Source organism: Miscanthus floridulus, chromosome 9 (genome assembly GCF_019320115.1).
Source record: "Miscanthus floridulus cultivar M001 chromosome 9, ASM1932011v1, whole genome shotgun sequence".
NCBI classification, from domain to species: Eukaryota; Viridiplantae; Streptophyta; class Magnoliopsida; order Poales; family Poaceae; genus Miscanthus; species Miscanthus floridulus.
In genome coordinates, this window is record NC_089588.1 from 5959161 (window position 1) to 5979939 (window position 20779).

The 20779-nt window shown below is 43.8% G+C and overlaps 1 protein-coding gene and 1 long non-coding RNA gene across 6 annotated transcripts; one reads left to right on the plus strand and one right to left on the minus strand.

The window, feature by feature from the left end:
* The first annotated feature begins 4909 nt into the window (after nucleotides 1–4909).
* On the plus strand, nucleotides 4910–9481 carry LOC136481239 (uncharacterized). The gene is made up of 3 exons (XR_010764654.1): nucleotides 4910–5280; nucleotides 8810–8865; nucleotides 9006–9481. It is a non-coding gene; the product is annotated as an uncharacterized lncRNA (long non-coding RNA).
* Nucleotides 9482–12586: 3105 nt separating this feature from the next.
* LOC136483344 (uncharacterized) lies at nucleotides 12587–18137 on the minus strand. Of its 5 annotated transcripts, none has more exons than XR_010765422.1 (10): nucleotides 17655–18137; nucleotides 17250–17437; nucleotides 16918–16983; nucleotides 16431–16488; nucleotides 15623–15702; nucleotides 15439–15521; nucleotides 14824–15084; nucleotides 13628–13743; nucleotides 13184–13528; nucleotides 12587–13090 (listed from the first exon to the last, which is right to left on the minus strand). XR_010765422.1 is itself a non-coding variant. In XM_066480369.1 (9 exons), the coding sequence occupies exons 2-6, from the start codon at nucleotides 17321–17323 to the stop codon at nucleotides 15031–15033; spliced, it is 357 nt and encodes a 118-aa protein (XP_066336466.1). In that variant the 5' UTR covers nucleotides 17324–17437; nucleotides 17655–18137; the 3' UTR covers nucleotides 12587–13090; nucleotides 13184–13528; nucleotides 13628–13743; nucleotides 14824–15030. The 5 variants fall into 5 exon arrangements, 1 of the variants encoding a protein (XP_066336466.1); XR_010765424.1 differs by having other exon boundaries at nucleotides 15439–15542; XR_010765423.1 differs by having other exon boundaries at nucleotides 16431–16597.
* Nucleotides 18138–20779: the final 2642 nt, after the last annotated feature.

A 20779-nucleotide genomic window follows, 5' to 3' on the forward strand; every position in this document is an offset into this window, starting at 1 on the left:
CTGAAGCATATAGGACGTCCTTTTGATCGATCTCATATTGGTTCTTGGAATACTAGAAGTTCCCAAAACTATTACCCTTTACTATAGGAATAGGCGCAAGTTTACTCACATGTATACTTTATTTCTTTAGAATCTTCTCTAAGTATATACTTGAGATAGTTCTAATACCCCTTTTCCTTTTGTCTCGGTAAGTTCCAATTTCTGGAACGAATGACACTTTACCAAGATCATTCTCATTGAAACTTGAGGACAAGAACTGTTTCTTCTCCAACAGTAGATTAACACAACTACTAGTGAGTAAGGTGCTACCCACATGCAGGATTAGGAAAATAAATTTCCCATGTTTAAACTTCGCATAAATGCAATTGTCCTCTACATTCTCTTTAAAACCTAAACTTTCTTATTGTACTGTCAAACTTCAAGTAACAATGTCTTGAAGCTTGCTTTAATCCATAAATGGATTTCTTCAGGCAACATCCCTTATATTCTTTTCCTTCCACGACAAAACCTTTTGAGTTATGCCATGTAAACTTTTCCACACAAATCCCCGTTGAGGAATGTGTCTTTACATCCTTCTAATATAACTCTAAATCGTAATATGCCACTAATGCCATTATGATTCTAAAAGAATCCTTATATTCTCATTATAATCTATTTCTTCTCTTTGTGTAAATCATTTTGCCACAAGTGGCGCTTTATAGCTTCACATATTTCCTTTGGAGTCATATTTGTCTTGCAGACCCATTACAGCCTACTGTTTTGGCTCCATTAGCAATTTCTTCTAAGTCCCAAACATCGTTGGTATTTATCGATTTCATTTCATCTTCCTTTGCTTCTTGCCATTTAGACGAGTGAACTCCTCTCATGGCTTTTTCCAATGAGGTGGAATCACTCTCTATTTGAATTTCTTTCTTAACTTTTACTTCTTAGTCACCAGAAATATCTGATTTTCTTATTCTTTAAGACCTATTGGGGCCTCGTGGCACTTCTTTCATATGGGGCTATTGTTGCTCTTCATTGCCAAAGGACAATTGTTCTATAGCCACCTGTATCACTAGATCCTTGTTTACTTATTCATCTTCTTTAAGAGCTAACATCAAGTGTTGTATATGTCATACAACATCAACATGCATTAAGCAATTTGTTGCTCTAAAACACTGTAGTGGATATGTAATCCCACTTCTATTCAAGCTTTAGGTATCTACATACCATGCTCCCCCAGATTACTCCATCTTCTGTAAAGATGGTGTATCTTCAAATTTCTTATTTTCGGTTTAATCTGCTAAAAACTCATATGGCGCGTTTAGCACCGCCTTGATAACTCTGAACTCGTCCAGTATAAATACTAGCTGACTATGCTATCTTCCTATCGGAACTGTAAAAGGTCCAGGAATTTAGCTATTTCTTTACTTTAGGGGTATCGTTATTATGACCGTCTTACTCCCTCAATGATCACATTCATCTTTTATAGATCACTTTTACCTTCAATGCATAGTATGCATTGCATTATCTGAAGTATGGGGAAGTATCTTTCTTAATTGTCTTTCTTAATTAATCTTACATTTCTCCCCCTCGAAATGTGGTATGAACTTTTCTACCACAATTTTGAAACATTCTGAACTCTTGTGAGTGAGGAAACTTTTATTACTTACTTCATCCACATGATTACATCATGCAAACAAAATTCGTATGGGAGTACATTTTCCTCATTTCACTTTAAAACTCAACATAGTCTATTATTTTCAATACTTTTGCAAGTCACGCTTGCATATCATTCTTATCTTTTGGTTCACATGTAACTTTCTTTTGTTCTTAAACCCATTGAGTACTTAATGACCATGACATAATCAGAGTGTATGGTCAATTCTAGGATAGCATAAGAGCTACCCCAAACTTCTCTCCATGTGCGGAATACACTTAGAGCACATGAGTCATCATATCCTTCTCCCGCCATGCGGAATAAGTACTATGCCAAACTCTCCCACCATGCAGGATTGATTAACATATGTACTATGCCAACTTTACCCCGCCATGTGGGTATTTTCTCAAACTTTTCCCGCCATGTGGGTACTATCACAAACTTTTCCCGTCATGCGAGATAATTCTCTTGAACGGACATAATTGCCAGGATTGGCTCATGTTCAATCATCAAATTCAGAAATAAATTTGAATATTCTTTTAACACACATGTTTAATCCAATGTTAGTCAAATTAAACATGTATATGACTTTTACAACTCTCATAAGTGAAACTAAAAATAAATTCTTCTTCACAGAGAGTACATAAAAGACATTTCTCAATGAAGACTCTCATTGATCTATCTCTTTTCTTGGATCAATATCCTAGAATTCTTTTCTTTTGAAGCCATTCTTTAAAGAGAACACAGTCCCTTAAGCAATGACATTCTTTCATACATAATTTGCTCTTAGGCATTTCATCATCTGAGTCACAAGTACCCAGCTCATTTCTCTTACTGCCTTCAAGAATGAAAGCATGGAAGTCTTTTGTCTGAAAAAATATTCAACAATAATGCTCATTAAACTTTGAAATCTTTATGTTCTATTCTATATCACCGTTGGGCAGAAATAGAATAAAACATCATTCTTCTACATTAATTCCACATCACTGTTGGGCAGAAATGGAATTAACGTATAGAAATTCAATAATCTTGAAAACATAGAACTGCTCCTTAAAATTAAATTCTCCCGTTGGTTCGAATTTAATTAGAAGACAATCAACTTCATTGCAGCGGAAACATGAAAATACATTTCTCTAGTTTAAGTGCATTCCTTGATCTTTATCTATTCTCTAAAAATTGGTCACTTTGATGCAAAATTCATCAGAGATTTAAACTTTAATCATAAAACTCATAAAATTATAATATTGTTATCACCAACCGTTGGTCAGAAAATAACAATACCATAATTTAACTTTAACTATCAACCGACTATTCCTCCAATTAATTTTTTTAGTTGGTTCCAATTTTAACTGGAGGATCAACTTTTCATCATTTACTGAATAACTATAACTGCTCTTCAAATTAAATTCTTCCGTTGGTTCGAATTTAATAAGAAGACAATCATCATTAACTTTGCAGCGGAAACGTAACAAAATTTCTTTATCTACTTTTCAGACGCATTTTACTGTACTTTTCTACTCTGTCAAAATTATTCCGTTGGTTCAAATTTTGATAGAGATGAAACATAAAAACATAGCAAAACATAAAAAAACTGCTTCTGAAAAATAAACTTTAAACTGTGAACAACTATGCATTTTGGCCCGGTCCAGCATTGTGTAGCCCGGAGCCCAGCAGTAGCAGTGCGCGCGGTGCGAGTGGCCCACAAGCAGCAGCAACGCACGGCCCACAAGCAACAGCAGCGTGCGGCCAACCACTATGCGCGCTCGCGGCCCAGCAAGTCCCCGCGCGCTCAGCAGCCCATGCTCAAGCCGCGCGGCCCAGCAGCACAGCGTGTAGCGCTCGCGGTGCCTCCCCCGCGCCCAGGCCGCAACCTGGGCCTGGGCCGGGATTCCTCTTGCCCGCCTGGGCTCTATTCGGCCCGGAGCAACGCTCGCCGTCAATCTGAATCCGACGGTCGAGCACCATTTTCGGGAGGCTAAAACCCCCACCTCAACCGCACCCCTCCAAACCCTAGGTCACGATTCTATTCTTTTCCTTCTCTCTCTCAGCGGCGCCGCGAGCAGTGATGGCCACCCACGGCGGCTGGAGAAAAAACGGTGGCGGTGCCGCCGCAGAGCTCCTCGCCGGCGCGCACGCTCGCCCGAGGCTGAGCACGCCGCCGTCGAGGGGCCTTGCGACGGTGCCCATGACCCCGAGCCCTAGGCGCAGCCCCACACGATGGCGTGGACTCGCCAGCCGGCGGCCCGGGTGGTTCTTCCCGCGCGACGGCGCGGTGGTGTTACTGACGGCGGTGACAGGTGAGCCCCCCTTGTCCGTCTTGTTCCTCTTCTTCCCCTTCTAGGGTTAGGGTTTGGTGAAATTTCGAATCGATTTGAATCACCTTCTTCTCTCTTTTTCTTTCTATTTCTTTCCCCGAGATCTGGTCGCGGGTTTAGGGTTCGGATCAAGCGGTCTTGAAGCCGAGCCCCTTCCGTCTTCACCCAGTTAGGGTTAGAGACTGTTCTTCTTGCCCACGCGCTTCTTCGTAGGGTTAGGGTTCGGCTGACCCCTTCTCTGTCTAAATCCGAACGGATCTAGTCTATCTTTTCTTTTCTAATCGATTTCTTGCCCCTGACAAGATCCACGCCTAGGGAAACCTCGCTCCGATACCATTGTTATGGTCTTTAGATCATCTAGTTGTAGATCAGAGGGTGATATCTTTACCAATTGAATCAAATATACCTCGAGCTTGCTTCGGGAGAAGGAGACAGAGAGAGAGGGAGATGTAGGAGCATCTGATCGTCGGAGGGGTTGGAGGAGCTCCCTGCCATCGCTGGTTCGTCGGTGAAGCTCTGCGCATGCGCAGCGACGGTCGGTGTAGGTGACGAAAGGGTGTCGGTGAAGAGGTTGGTGGTGGCAAAGGCAGTGGCGCTTCCCGCCGCTGGCAGTGCCTCCCTCTCGATCGGACTAGGGTTAGACGGTGGGGTTGTGGCGGCGGTAGTGATCCTCGTATCGCGAGCCGTTTGCCCCACCTCCTCTATATAGGCACTGTGCGACGGAGGCCCACCAGCCACTAGATGGCTAGGCGTCCCCGATCAGGACGCGGTCAAGGGGTCCGTCTCGACCGTTGGGTCAAGACGGATGAGATCAATTATAACAACTTAACCCCCTAAACTACAAAACTATGTATTCAACACATTAAACTTTGACAAACCGGTCATTTTACCCCGTAGCTGGTTTTGCTACCCGGTTTTGTGCACATGGACAACCACGGTGGCATTCTTGGCCACGCTCGCCTTGGGCCGCCGCTGGTAGCGTTCGCACGGCCCTGACCACCTCGCGTGTCTCCGTGGAGGCCATCCGCCTCGAGGGCGTCCACCACCTCGTGACCGACGACGATGCCGTGCTCGTGCTAGCTAAGATGGCCACCGCGTTCTGCAACCTCTCCCTCGCAGTCGCCCCACTGTTCTGCTTCGGCCTCTCCACTGCTCCGCCGCCGGGTGCATGCGCGCGCTCTGCTCCCCGTGCCTCCCATACGGCGGCCCGTGCAGGACGCCGCAGGCGCCGATGGCCTAGACGAGCGCGGCCTGGCGTACCGCGTCGAGCCGGGGTTCATCCGGTCCTCCCCGTGTGCTGCTGCAGCTCGTCTTCCACGCGCATGGGTAAGATTAATGAATATTTAGACATTTGTCGTTGTGCGTTGACTGACAGCATAGCAAAATACGCATGATTCAGCGCATCTTCCAACTTCACAACACAATCAAAGAATACCTTTCTTGATTACTCGAACTCGACGGATCCACAAACACAGCAAAGATGATGTGGGCCGCGTATTCTCACCATGGAAACTGAAACAGCCTGTGCTGCTGCTCGCGTGCGTGCCGGTGAACTCTCAGTGATGCAAGGGGGTGCGGGCCTCAAGCGAGCAGCATCTTCTTCTGGAGTCCGGACGCATGGCGGCTTGCACCCTGCTGGCCGCCTGGGCACCACACAGCTGCCGGCTCGCAGCCAGGGCGCTGGCCCGCCGCGGTGCACGCGCGTCCAGGATGCGGCCGGAAGACCACCGCCTCATCTCGGAGTAGCAGCGGCGGCGGGGCGGCGGCGGCATCCGCGGCTCGCACGCGCAGGACTTGAATCAGAGGAACCCCAACAAGAGGCACCGTCGTCCGGCGAGCTCCTCCAACTCCCCTGACCTTGAGCACAAGGACGGCGAGCATGAAGTAGTGGATCCAAGGACAGCGCTCGCTTTTGGGCAGCTCCTTCCTACGGCGACCCAGGCATCGGCGAGGGCGGCGTAGGCGAGGCAGCAGAGGAAGAGGAGGACGGGCGACCTGGACGCCGGCAGCCATGCGGCGTCCATGTGCTTGAGCTTGGTCAGCTCCTTCCTCCGCTTCCTTGCATCCGCCGCCATGGCCGCCTTATCCCTGTCGCTCTACGCTCCCCAGCCGCGGGCCCCGCGAGAAGATGCTGACGGGAGCGCTGCCCGCTGCTGCGCGTACGCGGACGCGGTCGACGGCAACCCGCGCGGGTCCACCATGACCGGGCAGTACCACGCGCAGGGCTGCAGGAAGAACGGCAGCAGGGCCCGGCGGGTTGCCGTGGTGCTCGTACACAAGGTTTTCATTATCGGAAATAAAAATTTATCGGAGGTCATGGATAAACAGGATAAGCAAGATATATCGGAAATATCGGACCAAATTTAAAAAAAATTCAAATTGTTTTAAAAAAATTTCGTAGAATTTGACTTGAAACTATTCCTAAGCTATTAAACATCACTTGTTCACCGATAAAAACAAGAATAAAACATTATAGTGTGGGACCGTCGCACGGCTGAATTTGGGTTGTCTGTGTGAGAGTAGGAAAGAAGGGAAAAATTTGGCCTATGTCAAATTTTATCGGACCCTGTGGATAGAAAGGAAATTTCGGAAATTTCGGTGAATATCGGCCGATAAAAAAAACCTTGCTCGTACATACCCGACGGCCAGGAGCCCTAAACGGCTAGACATAGGGCACTGTGTGCCAGGTTGGAGCGCCATGTAGGCGAAACCGGGTAGCAAGTGCCAAGTTGGAGCTCCACGTAGGCAAAACCGGGTAGCAAAACCAGCTAGGGGGTAAAATGACTGGTTTGGCAAAGTTTAATGCGTTGAATACATGGTTTTATAGTTTAGGGGGTTAAGTAAGGCACCTATGATACTTCAGGGGGTTATTTAGACCTTTTCTTTCAAATTTAGGGCTTGTTTGGAATGGAGGATTTTCAAAGGAAAAACAAAGGATTGAATTCCATAGGAAAATTTCCTCCACTTGGTGTTTGGAACAAAGGAATGTTACATTCCTTTTCAAAGGAAAGGCTAATCTTGCTTCACAAAACATAGGAAAAAAAGCATCCAAGAAAACACAAGGGGAAAATTCCTACAATTTTTTCTCATGCTTTTAACCATGAAAGCTTTGTTTCTTGGGCACATGTGACATTTTTGTTTTCCTGTGATCCAAACACCCCAAAGTTTTTATTCATGTGTTTTCAAATCCTATAGTTTTCGACTTTTTTCTCTACTCTATTCCTGCGTTTTTTTCTATTCCTTCGTTTTGTATTCATGCATTCCAAACAGGCCCTTACTGTTATGAACAACGTATAGTAATATGAAGTAAAGAATCAAGCCACAGAGGAGACACACGATTTAACGTGGAAAACCCCTCCGATGTGAAGGGGAAAAACCACGGGCACCAGCCAGCAACAATCTCACTATCTCAAGAGTTTTGGGTTACACGCCTATGGCGGCTTACAAGAGAATCAAGTCTCCACGAAACCCTAGCAAGGGTGTATATACCGTACCGTACCGCGGGGGGCTCCGCCCCCCGCACCCCCCGAGCACAGGGCGAGACCTACGCTCCGGCCTAAGCCTCCGGCGACGGGCCTCCGCTTCGCTCCGTCAGAAGCCTGGCCTATATCTTGGAGTGAATTTGAAACAACTCCAACACTTACAGAGTTTGCGGCCTGCGAGAATTAGACGCTACATTGCTGGGAAACAACTCGAAGCAATCATCACTGCCCCTAGGCTTGTGCTATGGCTGCCAAACCTTTCGCCCCGGCCTCGATCCACTGGTCGGCTTCGTCCTTGATGACCTGGAGCAGCTCGTTCATGGAAGATGGTGCTTGTGTCTGAAGCAACGGGCGTTGCGCTCTTTCCAGACCTGGCAGGAGACAGGTACGGTGCGAACAGGCTGTCCAGGCCATCCCGTCGGTCATCGTTCTAGAGCGCGCGTAGGCGTCGCCACCAGCGCCGGACTGTGGGCTGAGGTTGTGGCGTTTGTCGCCCGAGCGCTTGGACGATGCGATGCCAGAGTTCCTTGGTGAACGTACGGGCATGTGGCTATGATGTGGTCGATTGATTGGTCGCATAGGTAGCAGGAGTCCCTTGCGTCCTCTTCTTCGGTCGGCCGTCCAGTGTCTCCGGCGGAAAGCAAGCCACAGGAAGATCTTGACCCTTAGCGGAGCCCATGTTTTCCAGATGAGTCTGTGTCCCTGGAATTTGGTGGCTCCGGCGTGTAGTATGGCGTAGGCAGATTTGGCTGTGTACTTCCCATCCGGTGTCCATCGCCAAACTGTGCGATCAGCTTGATCATTCAGTTGAACGTGCTGCATCCGGTCCCAGAGCTCCAGGTATATATTCTGCGATGGCCGAGGCTGAGAGAGCTCCTGTGAGTCAAGGAGCTTCTGCTGGCACATGCTGTATCAGGTAGGGCGCATGGTGTGCTATGGCGTCCCCCTCTAGCCATCTGTCTTCCCAGAACAATGATTGTCTTCCGTCGCCGAGCGCCGTGAACATGGAGGCTTTGAAGAATGCTTGCACCTCCGGCGCCGTGCTGATTGGTAGCTGGCTCCGTGCCACCTGTCCTAATCAGAATACAGGTGTGTGTGTGTGTGACTCACCAGTCCCCACAAGGTAGAGACTAGAGAGATGCAGTGGTTTGCGAGTTTCATCGCCATGGCCGTTTGTACTGGGCGTAAGAAGGCAGATGCAGTGCACAGATGTGATGATTTCGAAATGTGCTTTTGTGACAGTTTGAAACCATAAAATTTCTTGTGCTGGAGGAAGCTTCTCAATTCTCATGATGATGTTGTGCAGTGCATCTTGCTTGCTGCTATGGTGGAGAATGCATGCATATATACTTTAATGCCAGCTTGTATTACAGATTTACAGGTTTGACACAGGCTACAGAAATCACATGAGTTGCGCCTGGGCCGGCCGGTACTTTCCTCTCCCCTGGTGCTTGAAGCTGGAATAGGAATTCCTGATTCCTTTTTTCTTCTTTAATTTTTTTTAGGAATTGAGTTGTCGGCAGCCTCATGATTCCTCACGTTTAACCTCCCTCTGATGTCCATCCACAGGGGCTGCCACCGCTTCTCTTCTTCTCGTCCCGTCCCCGTCGCAGGCACTCAAGCGAGGCAGGGTGCTTGTCCTCAGTGCAGAGAGCGCGGGGCTATGGTTGATCAACCCGTGCGATCTATGATGATAAGGCGTGCAAGAAGCGTTGTCCACTGGCTGCTTCTATCCCGGTTTCACTGAACCACCAGTTTAGTTCCTTCAACCAGTCTAAGTGTTTCACATTCAAACGTGTCATTATCTGATCAACACATTCTTTAGTTGCTGCCAAGATATCAGATAAATATTTACCCTTTTTTTAGATAATATTATTTTAATAAATAATTATAGATCTAGATGTTATATATTTATAAAATTACAAAACTAGCATCTTATCGGCTATCCAGAGGCCGATAGGTTCCCATCGGCTACTGGATGGCCGACAACCTACGGTCTAGTCGGCAATCAGTTAGCCGACTGAAGACTTGTCGGTAATCTAGCAGCTGAAAGGTGCCTGTGCTCCACCCTCGCCCTGCCGTTTGTGCGCGTGGATTGGGATTGGAAATTATTGGAGATGAGTATTTTTTAAATCCTGTTAAAAATCATAGATTGGGAGACCGTTTTGGTACTCTTGGAGATGCTCTAAGATCAAATGAATGAAATCCTAGGTGGGGGAACCTCTCCCCTCCCGTTGACATTCATAAAAAAAAGCGCATTGGTCATCACTTTCTAAGAGTACTTGTCCTAGGGGAACGACAACGTTATTACTAAATACTATTTTTCTAGTGTTAAATGAATATATGTCATTATAACTGTCAAGCTTGTAAGATATATCTTTATTATTCGTCATATTGTAACAACCATGCCATTATAATTTATGTACCTGAGATATGTCACTTTGCATATATACTTCCAACGACTGAGTTCATGAGCAGTCCACTATACACGCATAATACATCCTGTTTCACCCTTTGCTAAGCTTCCTCGTGTCTTTATGATGCTTCTTGTGCCTCCAATTTAGCTGAGCATGCAGGGTCGTATTGGGCCTTCGACGGTGTCCATGCGCTAAGTTGATATGAACGCTAGCGACTATCGGCTAGAACGATAAGTCAGCAGGTGTGGCCATAGAGCCGTGCACAAGGCAGGTTCGATAGATGGGAGGTGGAGCTTATATGTGGCTAGTCAACCTCCACGAGAGTGGGGTAGGGACGGGGGATAGCTGCCCGGCCTTGGAGGCCGCATCAGCCTGTGGATGGGCCTGTAGCTTGCGAGAGAGAGGGGGTTGTGGACCGGGGAGTCAATGAGATGATAAGCTAGAGTGATGAATGGTGTCACATAGGACCTACGTGTCAGTGAGCTAGTGGAGAGAGATGGGACTAGCAAGGGCATTTTCATCCATACAAAAATATAGTAGCCCAATAGTGAGTCAAACCGCATCCAAAACGTATAGCATGGCGGATCTTTGGTAGACAAAGAATTATAGTTGCATGGTTTTAAATAGACGAATAATAATGAAGTTTCTCTAAATCATGACATTTACAATCGCATATTCAATTAACTTTTTTTTATTACAAATGTGCCTCAAGAACTTTAACCTAGATAAATATAGATTTCACCAGAAGGAATATGACCAATTGAATTGCTCAGCTTGACTGACAATGTTAATGTATGATCTTATTATGTACTCAAGTTACCATTGTTATTTGATTATGCTCCTCTTTTTTTGCTGGAAAAAAATTGTCATGTGTACTCTACTCCATCCGTTCCCTTTCGTTCTCACCCCCGAAAAGTCAAACATACTCAACTTCGGTCAAATATGTACAAAAAACATTAATATTTATAGTATATAATTTGTATCATTATATATATCGCTGAGGGAATCTATTTTTATAGTAAACTTATTTGGGGATACAAATATTACTACTATTTTTACAAATCTAATTAAATTTAGCTTCTAACTTAAAAAGGGGTAGAGGAAGTTCCTAATGCGTGCACGCCTGTCTTTCCAAAATACGCTACATGACAGATGAAATGGTGATGATTGACAAGCTCCTAACTGGCAGCGCAGTTTAAATCTGGCACGGTAACTATACGTGTGATATACCCGCCTTTAATTGTCTTGTTTACTTGACCACTCAAATTTAAAAGCAATTTCACTTGGGTAAGCAATAGAAATAAAGGTGCAGCCCTGCTTTTATTTGCTGCTTTAATTCACACATCACAGACCAAAACCATGCATATACTTCCTCGGATCATAAATATCAGTCTATCTAGATTTATGATAAGTCATGATTTTTGACTGATAAGCGATGTTTATAGAAACAAAAGTTACTCCCTCCGTTCTCTTTTATACATCACATTAGGTTTCTCCCATGTCAAACATTATTATATTTTACCATCCATTTTGAAAAAAAAAATCCTTACATTTTTAGAACCTGCATGAATTATATATTATGAAAGTGGTTTTTATAGTGAATCTAACAAAAGATCTTATGTCATGAACCATTTTTTCAATTGATGGTCAAAGATACAAATGTTTGACATAGTACAAACCTAATATGACATGTAAATAAAAGCAAAGGCAGTATATATTATGAAGTCATTCTCATAATAAATCTAGTGAGGTCAGTCATGTTTTCAAAACCTATTGATGGGCAAATTTAACAAAGTTTTGACTTGGAAGAGCCAATGGGCTTCTAAAATTTATTTATTTATTATACAAAAGAAAAGATAATAAGGAAGAGCCAATGGGCATGTAAGTTGCAGCCAACTTTGCCTCCACAGTCCACACCACACATGCTGAATTCCAACTCCTCATTACTCTGTTGCAATATGATGTGTGCATGCCGGCATGCCTGCCCCCTTATGATGCAACCCCAAATAATAAAAGGGAGGAAATTGCTGATGAGACACAGGGCGCGAGTTGGTGCACATTCAGCTCAGCTATATAAAGCCCTGGTCCACAAGCATTGCCTTGCTCCGGCACCAGCGGCCATCTCCTTGTCAGGCTCCAGCTTGCATTATAATAGAGGGGCAAGGAGGAGGAGGAGAAGATGAGTGCCCCAGCGGGCGCCGGTGAGCGGCCGATGAGCATCTGCGGCATGTTCCGGTTCACGGACCGGGTGGACGTCCTGCTCATGGCCCTGGGCACGCTGGGGGCCATCGGCGACGGGTCCTCCACCAACCTACCACTCATCTCACTAGTGCAGGACCGGGCTACAATCCAGGTTGGGAAACCCCTTTAGTCCCGATTTTTCAACCGGGATTACGAATCCGGGACTAAAGGCCCCCTTTAGTCCTGGCCTGCCAACCGGGATTGATTGGGGGACTTTAGTCCCGGTTCCTTATACCAACCGGGACTAGGGGGGGGGGGGGGGGGGGGGGGGGGGGGGGGGGGGGGGGGCAGGCCGAGCTCGCGGGCAACCACCTTCAGTCCCGGTTGGTATAACCAACCAGGACTAAATATCCCGTGTTCTGTTTTTTTCTTTTTCTTTTCTTTTATAGTTTCGTACCATTCAATTTGTTTTCGTTTCAAATAGTTTTCGTACATGTATTATATTAGATATGCTATACTATTGTACGTCATCCATAAATAAGAACAGAACTAATGAAGAGCTTAGATATATATTACAATGATCATCCTCGTTCACCAAGTTCATACAATTAAACCATCACAATTTAAAACAAGTCATTACAAACTAGATGCATGTCCAAGGCTCCAAATACACCCTAAAGTTCAACTACACGCCAAGTTCATGCAAGCACAAGTTGACTACATTGAATTATGAAGTTGACTACGTCGTATCATGAACTCGGTGAAGTGTAGATCGCCGATTTTGTATCCACAAATTTCATTGATGAAATCCAAGGTATTTAACAAGACACTCTCCCTTGCTTCAAAGGTACGAACATAAGGTCTACTCACGACGATTAGCGGCAGTGGGTCAGATGATGATCCCCTCTTAGTCACATACAGCTTCGCCTGAAATCCTTTCGTAGTGAGTGTTGGCCAATCATTGGCATATTTCCATTCATAACCCAATGCATACATTGTTTGGTTAAGAATGGCTGCAAAGTTGCAACCTGCATAGGTTGAGTCATACTCCTGAACCTGTAATTAAGTGTTGGCAGAAAAAAGGATATGAGAACCAAGCTTTCCAATAATAACAAATCTGGATACTACCAATGTTGGACTTCGACTTACCACATCATTCCGGTTATGTTGAGCCAACCTTGCACAAAAGCCCTTAAGATCATGATAAATAGATTGTATCGTCAAGGAGGAATAAGTAGGCAGGTTGTACGCAATAGTCGCAAGCTTATTTACACATGCTAGGACACCATATTTTTCTGCAATAGCCTTATCAGGTGCCTTAGTTTCCACTTCTGAGATTTGTACAACGCGGCCTCTACCCCTCCTATCGGTGATGAAAAAGCTAACTTGACATTGCTTCAATCGACCATTGTCTACCTCAAAGCATTCAACATTCACTGGCTGAACCCCGAAATGTATGAGTGTCTCTTCAAGCCAAATGATTAGGTCAATTACCTATGGTACATTTAAGAAACACATATATATACATAATAAATCAGAAAATATATTTATACAAGCATATTAGACACATTAATTTATAGAAGAGTTGCTTACTATGCTTGGATGAGTAGACCGTACATTCGGCGGCACCACTGGATCAAATCCCTGCCACTTTACATAGACGCTGAAACCTAGCACTTCCGGCGAAGGGAGACGACGTCCAACCATCTCTTCTCACAAAAGTCAATATATCAAAAATTGTATCAACACATGACTATTCAGAAATGTATATCTGAAGTTATAGACATCCAATAATAATGATTCTTAACTTTCTAGAAATCTTATTAAGTTATCTATAACTTTATTATTACCATCTCAAGATGATTCCACAGTTAACTAGGCCCAACATTACAAAGAAGCATTAATGTCCAGATTTGGGTAGATTCTGGCATCCAACTTTTAACATCTATAACTCCTAAACCAGCAGGCCTAAAATCATGAAATTTTAAGACAACCAAGGTATAGAAGTTATCTACAACTTTTGTATTCATCGCGTTTACAGAAAACATAATTTGCATCAAGAAATTATCACTACAATATAAACTACACATGCAGCCATTTCAGCACACATGTGTAACCAAGTTCTTCACTTGGTTCATTACCAAACATCTCATTTTAAGCCGAGATTTTTATGGATGATAGGTGATGACAAAACATGACTGCTGTAGAAAGATTATATGCTCTGGTTTTATAATTTAATTATCACAAAGAAAACAAATTTTAAATACAAATAAGCATGTGAGAGCATAATAAATTTAGAGATCCACATTTTTTGTAAATACATGATCATATTAAGTGTTCTTATGGTACAACAACATCATGCAAAGACAGTGGAACAACATTTCCTATTTTTACACACTTATATTATTTATAAACCATTTAACAAGCACTAGACAAGTTAAATCAATAACTTAGTCATATATGCACCAATAAATCTACAATTTTTATCACAGCACAAGCATCACATGATGAGCATACCATAAAAAATTCACATCAAAAGAAGCAATAAAACTACAGATATGAATTTAACCCTAAAAAGCATGGATGTACATCTATAGCAAAAATTTTGCACTAACATATGCCATATTATGCTTCTACTACATAGATCTACTCACAACGATTCCAAAACATTTTCATTTGCTATTTTATGATTTTTCTACAATTTACTTTGTATTTTCAAATATTCTACCGGTTATATGCTTGAAGAAAAGATTAAACAGAAAACAGAGAACAAATTTGCATCAGGAAACCTGGGCCTGGCCGCGCTGTTCCGTTGGGAGGGTCGGTGGCCTCGCCGCGCCGCCACGTGGAGGGGGTCGGTGGCCTCGCCGCGCCGCCGCATGGGGAGCAGAGGAGCCTTGCCACCGCGGTGGAGGCGATGTCGAGGCATAATTCTAATCAATGAGGCATTGAGCTTGATTTGGCCCAAAATATTAGTAAAATTAATTACTTGCTAGCTAAGATATGAAATAATTTAGATACTTGGCCTCCGATTGGATCTCTTGAGGAACCTGCATTATAAAATCAATAACTTCTCTTAGAGGCATTAAATCAATGTCTAAGTAAAGTACATGGAAAAAACAAATAAGTATATCACGCATGGCTCAAATAGGCACATAATGCATTCGAAACGTGCAATATTGCTCCTGCTCTCACATTGGTTTCAATTAAAGAACAATAATTGACATACTTCGGAAAGCAAAACATATTTGGCGCCCTCCTTATTTGCACAGAGAGAGTAAATCAGAAGAGAGAGCCCTCGTTGATGATAATGTGATGAAAACTTGTGAACTAATAGCAGTGGATAATAAAATTAACTACATATATAAGTAGAGAAACATAGAATATATCTAAGCAACACATACATGGTCATTCCTTAGTTTGCAGAATTCTTTGTCATGCCAGGGACATCGAATCATTTGATCTTGCAATGGGCGAGCTGGAGAAGCTGTTAGCAAGTTTAAAGAGGCTAGGATGGTGAGGTGACACAACATGGAGGAATGGAGAGCAATTCTGTTGCAAAAGAAGTTGGACAACCAAGAGAATTACAAAATGGATGGCTGAGGTAGAAGCAAACAGCTCTTGGAGTTTCAACATCAGTTAGTGAAGATTGCTTTCTTGTCTGGATCCTATAAATGTAAAAAATTGTTTGACATGAAATAACAAGGAATCTAAGCTTAAGGTACATATATTTGTCATTGAGTAATTCTAAGCAACAATTCCTACTTATCTGCAGATGCTTTAAGCCAAAAATATTACCAACTGTAATGTGACATGTTTTAGATGGATACCAAGAGCACCGAAACCTAGCCCAAGCTATAAAATATAGGCAGCAGGAAACATGAATTATTCCATTAGTATTTTCAGATGTCGAGAAATATCTGTCCTATTTTCATCCCTAATACATATAGGTCTTTGTATGAATTGGAAAAAAAAATATTGCCAAGACTGATGTTGGTGCTTAAGTTAATTTAAAATGTGTCCCATGAGTTGCTTCACATAAATCTAACTGAAAGAGGTGTATTATCTATAATAAGATGAACTTAAATCGTATCTAAATCCTCTAGAATGGTGACCGGATGCCAGTACTCCTAGTTTATAGAGTAGTTATTATAGAGTACAAAAAAGTAAGAAAAACTGAGGGGAGGTTTTAATATTTCTGCACTAAAAAATCTCCATTGGAATCTCTATTTGTGACTTATCAGTAGTTGCTTTTTATCTTCCCATGGCTCTGATATGAGGACGTCCCTGAAACGAATGATGCATACTCTATTTTATTTGAAATCGATGTCATTCTAGCAGATCAATCTCTATAGAACATTTAAATAACTGGAGGATGGAATAAGACACTTTGTACCTTAAATATGCTGCCGTATCTAGGAGGGTCATTTAATCGAGTGCCTTGCCCGCATATTCTGATAGAGGAAGTTGGAAAAGCACAGATCGAAGGAGAACGCACAAACATGTGACTTGGAATGAAATTTTGGGGTTGAAAACTGAATGGGGATTGATCCAAATAAACTCCTAAGACCAAAAGTATTCGTTAATGAAATTCTATTCCAAATCTCTAGGGCGTACCCAGTGCAGAGAGCTCCCGCTCTATGCGGGGTCTGGGGAAGGGTGTCAGTGGCAAGCCTTACCCTCGCATGTGCAATGCGAGGAGACCGCGACTCGAACCCGGGATCTTCCGGTCACAGGCGGTAAGACTCTACCGCTTGCACCAGGCCCGCCCTTCTATTCCAAATCTCTAGCTAGCTAAAAATTAGCTCATGGTATCCAAACATGCCCTAAACACTGATGTCAGGGAATTTAGTTCGTATGGTGTTAGGCTATCAGAAGCATACCCGAGCAGGAGCCAGTGAAGATACCCAATCTGATGGATTTGTTGGAAGAAGGCCCAATGTATTAAACTGCAGAGGCAGTCATATCAGAACTTCGAATGCTTAGAGAATTACAAGATAATTATGGGTGTGCATTTTAGTTTTGACGAATAAGACGATGTTTTATGCTTGTAACCCTTGTACAGTTTGTAAATTATACACAACACTAATCATTCCTAAAAGGCTAAATTGAGTTCCTGTGAATTATTTTATTTACTAGTTCTGTAACATATATACTATTGCAAATGTGCAATTCAGACAAGAATGTGTGTGCCAGAAGCAAGTCATAAGGGTACCTTTTATGCTGCTGCTCATAACTAGCATCACTGTGAACTTGGTGAATGAATAGCATAAAACACAGACAAATCATGGGATGGCTAAAATTTTCGTGGTCGGCTTGCTTCTTTTCTCTAGTAATACACTCGAGGACATCATCGTGTTCTCTTCAGTCTTCCGTTGGTGCCTGCGCGACTTCCCAAGCTTTCTGTTCACATCAGGGAGCACACACAGTTAGACAGCAATTCCAAAGCCTAGAACTACTTAGACGCTAGCTCTAGATAATCACTGAGGACGGCAAGATTATCAAGATCTGAGCCTCTCGCAAAACTGAAAGATATGGTTATCCTATCGTAGCGGGTAGGTCGCGCTGCGCGGCCTGGATCTACTAGACCAAGCACAAATCTGGCACCGAACGAACGAACCTGCGCCTTCCATGCAGTCTCGGAGTCCTTGCGCTGGCGCGCACCCGCGGCGTCGTCCTGCGAGCCAGAGCAAGCACGTGAATTGCGGGATACAGAGCCAAACCAGTGAAAAGGACGAACGGGGAGGAGTAGGGGTTGCCGCGTCGGGCGCGGATCTGGTGAAGCCGGGCGGGTCGGGGACGGTGGGGGAGGAGGAGGAGGCGTCGGGGAGCTCCACCGCCCAGCGGCGAGCTAGGCCCTTTCCCTTCTCCATCGCCGGCGGGCCGATGATCGGAGATCGACGACCTGGTGCTTCGCCGCTGGCGTTTTTGCGGCCGGCTGCGTCTGGGATCGAGACGGGGACGGGCGCACGACGCGGAAGCCCAAGCGGAAGTGACCATTGGGAAGGATGTGGACATTGGACACCATGGAGGGGGAGAGCAGCGGCCGGCGGCGATACGCAGGCAAGAGGCAAGGGCGAGGGGAACGGGCAAAGGTCGGCCAGTGATTTCGGTGAAGTTCGAGGGTTTTTTTTTAAAAAAAACCTGAGAGGAGGCCTAGACTGTGGGTTGATTCAACTAAAGTTTGAGGGTTTTTTTGCAAAAAAAAAAACCACGCCTCGCATGCTCTAGGCCGTCCGCGCGCCAGATCCGACGGCCGGGAACGGCCGGTGACGTGGCCACTCTCGCCGGCCAGCTTTTGGACCCAGGATTCATACGTAAAGATTCCCCCAGTAATGAGGGAAGGGTACAACTGCACATTGCCACATGTAGCATTTGCTAGCCACAAATTAGTATACCTCCAAAAGTCTCAAAGAATGGGCACATCAAATCACGGTAGACATCAGAACGAGAACGTTTTAAAATTGCAAATGGCAAGGATGAACAAGTTACACAATGTCAAGAAAGTATGATAGGATGTGCTTCACCATCAAACCAAGAGCACAGAAAATCATTAGTCCAAAACAACAACGATGACAACAAAATAAAGCCATTAAAATCCTAAACCCCAATATAGATTATACCCATTAACAGCAGCACGACAGTATACAAGCATAAAACTAAGTTTTTGGTTACGAACACAGAAGTAGGGGCTATCAGCACATAAAGGACCATCAGACAATTATCAGCACACAAAGGACTATCAGCACACAACAGTTTTTACTACATTCCTAGATATGACTATGTAAAGACTTACAATTTGGAACATTGGAAGTAAACAGCAAACAAACAAGTACAATTCAACAGAGCACTCTCTAGCGCTAGAGCTATTGGGGATATCAGCCTGTTCGCTTGCTCGTAAACGATCGTAAATTTCTAGCCAGGAACAGTGTTTTTCTCTCACACCAAACCAGCCAGCAGTAAATAATCCACGATCGCTTACGGCCTCCCGAACAGGCTGTTTATTGGGCCTGTTGCAAACAAGCTCCCTCTTTAAATCAAACAATCACCTGTCCAATCTACACCACAATACTACTATGGCAAGTGGCAGTATTTTTCTCTCCAAACACTGTATTAGGAATATGAATAACGTCCCTTAAAACAAGATGCTCCATATACTAACAATAGAGCCATTCCAATCACAACTATAACAGCAGCTCCTACTTACAAATAATCATAGCAGAGGTACCACAGGGGGAGAGGGTAGCCAAAGTGTTGATAAAAAGGAACTACACTAATCATGAAAACAAGCAACTCAAGTTGATTGGAAGGAGCATATTGGCAGATTCACTATACTAGATGGGTTAATCAATAAATAAAATTGGCTAGATAAAAATGAGGATTTGCCACTCCATTGTCACACTAACTTGTGTACATGGCCAACATTTGAAACATCTCTAAAATTACAGTGAATAGATGACAAATCATCCAAAATTGATAGAATGCATTTGTAGTTCACTTCAGTGTGTAGGATATAGAAAACACATGCACAATTTATTCCCTAGTGCGTTTGAGCATCTGCTAGTTAATTAAGATCACTGACCTACAAAGATACTAAAATCCCATGTGCCAGTATCTAACATGTGCCAGTATCTAACAGCACTAATGCAATCACTACTTTCATAGTCAGGGCTCAAATTAGCCCACCCAACCAAATACTTACTCGCACATACACATCTCGTGTGTGGCATCAGGTTCAAATTAGCCCACCCAACCAAATACTTAGGTCTCTTTTCTTTCCAAGAATTAATTGAGTTCTAAACTCCCAAAAATGCATCCCAGGAATTTATAACTGAGTTCTAAACTACCAAAAATGCATTCCAGCTTGTTAGGCACGAGTGGAAACTTGGGACTCTTTTTTCCCAGAAATTAATTGAGTTCTAAACTCCCAAAAATACATCACAGAAATAAATTGAGTTCTAAACTCCAGGAAATGCATTCCAGCATGTTACGCAATTTATGATGGCACAAAATACACCTATCCAGCCAAGCCCAAAAAGCATGCAAACTTGTCACCACAACGAACTCCAATCAATCAAAAGGCAGAGACAGAGCAACATCAAAACTGTTCTTGCCCCTCCCCTCCCCCCCAAATCAACTTCTGATTTGAGGCATCAGTTGCAGAAACTGACTTCCCATCCTGCTGCCCTTGCTACCCAAAATGCAGCACCAACAGACTCTCGACGCTGTGCTTCACCTGCGAAGACATGTTAACACGGAGCAAATCAAACATAAATGCATAGGCTATTGCATACTTAAGTAATGAAGCATCCCTAACACTAAGGCTCTTTCGAAACTACATCGGGTTTGCCAATTGAAATAAGAATAACTCACTAGAGAGGATGAAGACTACTAAATACAGCACCCCCTGAAATTGTCTTACCTATGGAAGAAGATCAACTGGTATCCTTATGTCCAGTGTACTAAGCGCATCTCTGTCCATTGCAATGTCATGTAGAGTTTGAAGACGCTGAACAAGCGCAGACATAAAATTTACTTCGTAAATGAGCCGACCATTCCGTCGATAGTGTACTACTGCCCATTCATCAATTGTGCTAAAAAAGAAAAATAGTTAGAACAAAAACAAATAAAATAAAAATAATACAAAACAAGCTGAATTAGATCTACACCTCACCTGCAACGGTACACCCTCATAGTCCAATCATCATCTGAAATGAATAGGGCACTCCAAATCCTTGGGTCATG